The sequence below is a fragment of the Triticum dicoccoides genome, chromosome 2B (genome assembly GCF_002162155.2).
Source record: "Triticum dicoccoides isolate Atlit2015 ecotype Zavitan chromosome 2B, WEW_v2.0, whole genome shotgun sequence".
Lineage (NCBI taxonomy): Eukaryota > Viridiplantae > Streptophyta > Magnoliopsida > Poales > Poaceae > Triticum > Triticum dicoccoides.
In genome coordinates this window covers 643,316,794-643,320,719 of record NC_041383.1, presented here as the reverse complement: position 1 = coordinate 643,320,719, position 3,926 = coordinate 643,316,794, and the positions used below count along the sequence as shown (strand labels likewise).

General features: G+C 38.3%; 1 protein-coding gene and 1 pseudogene across 1 annotated transcript; one reads left to right on the top strand and one right to left on the bottom strand.

Moving 5' to 3' along the window:
• Nucleotides 1-217: 217 nt before the first annotated feature.
• On the top strand, nt 218-1,779 carry LOC119368178. The gene is made up of 3 exons (XM_037633500.1): nt 218-759; nt 1,040-1,157; nt 1,649-1,779. The coding sequence occupies exons 1-3, from the start codon at nt 443-445 to the stop codon at nt 1,682-1,684; spliced, it is 471 nt and encodes a 156-aa protein (XP_037489397.1). The 5' UTR covers nt 218-442; the 3' UTR covers nt 1,685-1,779.
• Nucleotides 1,780-3,694: 1,915 nt separating this feature from the next.
• LOC119361078 overlaps nt 3,695-3,926 on the bottom strand; it is a 63,245-nt pseudogene continuing 63,013 nt past the window's right edge.

Here is a 3,926-nt window from a genome sequence, read left to right as displayed (position 1 = left end):
GCCATTGATTCACACGTCTGGCCCATCCCTCTTTCGCGGATCGTAAAAAAACGACGTCTCGCTCGTCCCCGATTCCTCTCGCCTTCTTTCGGGGACCTCACCCGCAGTCGGTCCTAACCCTAGCGCCGCCGGCCGCCCCACCGGCACCGGTCGTTCCGGGAAGGTTTCCTCGGCGTCATCAGTGCTCCTTTATCTCCTCCTCCCCCCGCTCCTCGGGTGTAGAAACCAAACCCATCTTTAATCGAACCAAAACCCTACCCTAGCATTATGGAGGCCCCTCCGCCACTGCCCACACCGGCCCGCATCCACTGCTACACGCCATGCCCACAGCCGTGTGATGAACGCCACATCGCCGCTGACTACGTGGCCTGCCACGCGACTCCCTGACTCTGTGCCGCGTGCGAATCCGGTCTCTTGTTGAGCCATTGCGGAGGTCGTTGGCATGTGGATGACCAGGGACGACGGGGTCAACGGAGCAGGGCAGCGGGACTCCGTGGTGGAAGTTGAGGGGGCAGAGGGATGCTCGCCGTTGGGAGTAGCCGAGGCGGCGGCAAAGATGCTCGGAAGTCGAAAGTGGAGAAAGCTCAAGTGGCCGGGAGGAATCGTGAGATGCAGAGTGTGGAGGTGGTGGTGTGGTGAGGAAGATAGAGAAGGAGTGCATTTGGTTGGTCGAAGAAGCTGCAGGTGGCCTGCGAGGCTGGAACTGCCGTACACCGTGAGGGACGTCTTTGGTCACACCAACGATCTCCATGTCTGTGGGTGAGGAATAGTTGGTACTAGAATAGGAAGCTTCGGTACAAATTTCAATCTCTACATAATCCAGCATCGCATGCATGCATAATTAGACCGATGATAATTTGTCTACCTACTACAGTTTATATATTCTTTCATGGCTTTATTTCATGATTTCAGACTTCAAATTTGAGGATTGTTTGGAAGTTGTACCAACGGCATCATAACTGTTCTATATTATTCTTCATTTCATTTATCATCAGCTTTGGCTACTCGTGCATGCTTTCTGATAATATCCATTTGGCAGCTTCAAGTGCACTGCAAGTGTTGAATTGTGCTCCAGTGAACAACAGCCCATTGGGGCAGTGTACTCAAACAGTGATCCAAGCAGTCACAGTAGTGGATCTGCAAATATTTTTATCAAGGTATTATCTCATCTTTTTATTTGATTCGACGGTCTTAATAATTGGTTTTCTCCATATTTATTTCTATCTGAGCATTTTCAAAATTTCTTTATTCAAAATCTTGATAAGAAAATTGACAACAAATAAATAAAAAATGAACTGGGTGGGAGGAGAAAGAATAAGAGACAAGAGAGGAAATACATAGTCATATTATATTGTTTTGTAAGTTGTAATAATGCACATGCTTCTTAGACTAGATATAAAGATCTTACGTAATATATTTGGTAGCAACATAGAGATAATTGTAGTAAGAATGGAGTCAACATCCTATGGGTGCACGACAGCGCTAGGAAGCGAGCGGTTGAATTTTGATGTTGATGTGCATTTTATGTGGGTTTAGCCGCTTAGATCAATGGACGAGGTTGACTGGGCAAATGTTTATTTATTTATTTATTTATTTATTTTGTCTTTTAAGTTTGTGCCGGATTATGAGCCGGATGCCACATTGACAGGCATGTCGAGCTTGGATTGAAAAGGCAGAGATTTGACGGTAGTTGGTGAAGGAAGAAGACTGTAAAAAAAATCTACATTATCGTCTGATGTGCAAAAGGATCCTAAAGGTACAAGTTTGGCGCGATTGAAGTTAAACCACAAAGATATGTATGCACCATTGTAATTTCCTATTGTATTAAAATATTTATATCCCGTTGGAACGCACGGGCATTGTCCTAGTATTATGAAACAAAGGAAGTATTTGGTGGGAGCTCCTATTGGACCCTCTTTACGTCCAACAGCAGGCAGGCAGACGCAGAAAGGACCCCCGGCTAGGCCGGTCCACTAACAGCGAATGAAAGGAAAGCGCGAAGTAAAAATGGCAGAAAAAAGTGAGACGATGCAAGGAATCGAACAACCGACTCACGGGTCCACAACCTATGCCACTAGTCACTCCAGCCGTCGGCTACTTTCAATTTAATGGAAACGTTATGTGTTTAAGTTCTCACCTAAGCATGGAAAAAAAATTAAATGCCGAATATTCTTCAGACACGAAATTTTTTTTTGGAATTCCAAACCTTTTTGTATTCCGCATTTTTTTTAAATTTGAATAAATTTTCAAATACATAACATTCTTTTAATATGTGAATTTTTTTCAAAATGGAACCACTTTTTGAACTCCAATGGGAAATTAGGAAACACGAATATTTTTTTGAAATCCACAAAGTTTTTTTTATACGCAATCATCTTTTGAATCTGTGAACATTTTTTTAAGAACGATAATTTCTTTTGCAAAGGCGAACAATCTTTGAAATATTGGAACACATTCTGAAATTCTAAACAAATTTTGAGAACAGAAATTAAAATTCCGAACAATTTTTGTACTCCACACTTTTACAACACAAACAACATGAACTAAATTTGAAAAACGAGAACAAAAAATTAACATTGCGGAAAAATTTTCAGAACAAAGATTAACATTCCGAACAAGTTTTGAAAACATGGACAATTTTTGGAAACACAAACAAAATTTGGAATTTAGAACATTTTTTGAAATTTTTGATCAAATTTCAAAAATGCAATATTTTTTGAATTTTTTATATTTTTCTGAATTTTGATTTTTTTTACAAAATTTGCAAACAGAAACATTTACAGTCATTTTGACCAAAATTTTGAAAAATGCAATCATTTTTGAAATTTATGAACACCTTTTGAAAAAGGAAAATAAATTTGAAAAAAAGAAAGAGAAAAATAAAAAGAAACTGAAAAAACGTAAAAGAAAAAAAAAGATAAAATGCTGAACCAGAAAAAAACCCGGTTCAGGGAACCTTCTAGAAGATTCCCAAAACTGGTTGGACGCACTCTGTAATCTGAAAATGGGCCGGCTGTAGCTCGCGTCGCTGCTCCGTGCTATTGCCTGACAGTTCGCCGCAACGAGCGGCGAATAGGGTTTTTCAATTCCAGGGGCGGCAAATCGTCGAGGAAACGCCCGCAGCGCCCGCGGGTGGGCCGGCCCAGTTAAGGGAACCGCGCGCTGCGCGTAGCTGCTTCAGTTTTTTCGTTCGTTATTTCTTTTTTTTTCTTTTCGTTTTTTCTTTTCTGGTCATTTTTTCTTTTTATTTTATATTTATATTCTTTTATCTTTTCCTTTTTATTATGTTTTTTTTATTTGTACTGTTTCTTTTTCTCTGTATTATACAAAGTTCATTGCGTGTTACCAAAATGTTCATTGTATATTTAGGAAATGTTCACGGTCTATTACAAAAAATACATCATCCATTATAAAATTGTCATCATATATTAGAAGTTGTACAATGAATATAAAGTATTCCCTATGTTTTTGAAATTTGTGCAGTGATATATTACACAAATGTTCAATGTGTATTTGAAAATTGTTTAAAGTATATTACAAATGTTCAATGCATATTCAAAAGTTTTCAACACATATATTTATATTTTTCCCAAAATGTTCATCGTATATTAAAAAGTTAACTATGTATAATTTAAAATGTTCATCGTATATGAAGTAAATGTTCAAAGTATATTACAAAATGTTCAAGATTAATTCAAAGTAACCCTAAAAAAGATTAATTCAAAGTAAAATGGAGGACAACTTGCTTTGGATTGCATGATGTAATTGAATCTTGAAAGGGTCAGCTAAGTTCTTTTCTGATGAAATTATTGATATTTTTTATCTTATTAGCAACTGTAGAGTTTTTTTAACTAATACAAATGTTGCGTGTTTCTATTATTCTATAGCGCCAAAACGACACCATACTACAATATTATGATAGTTTG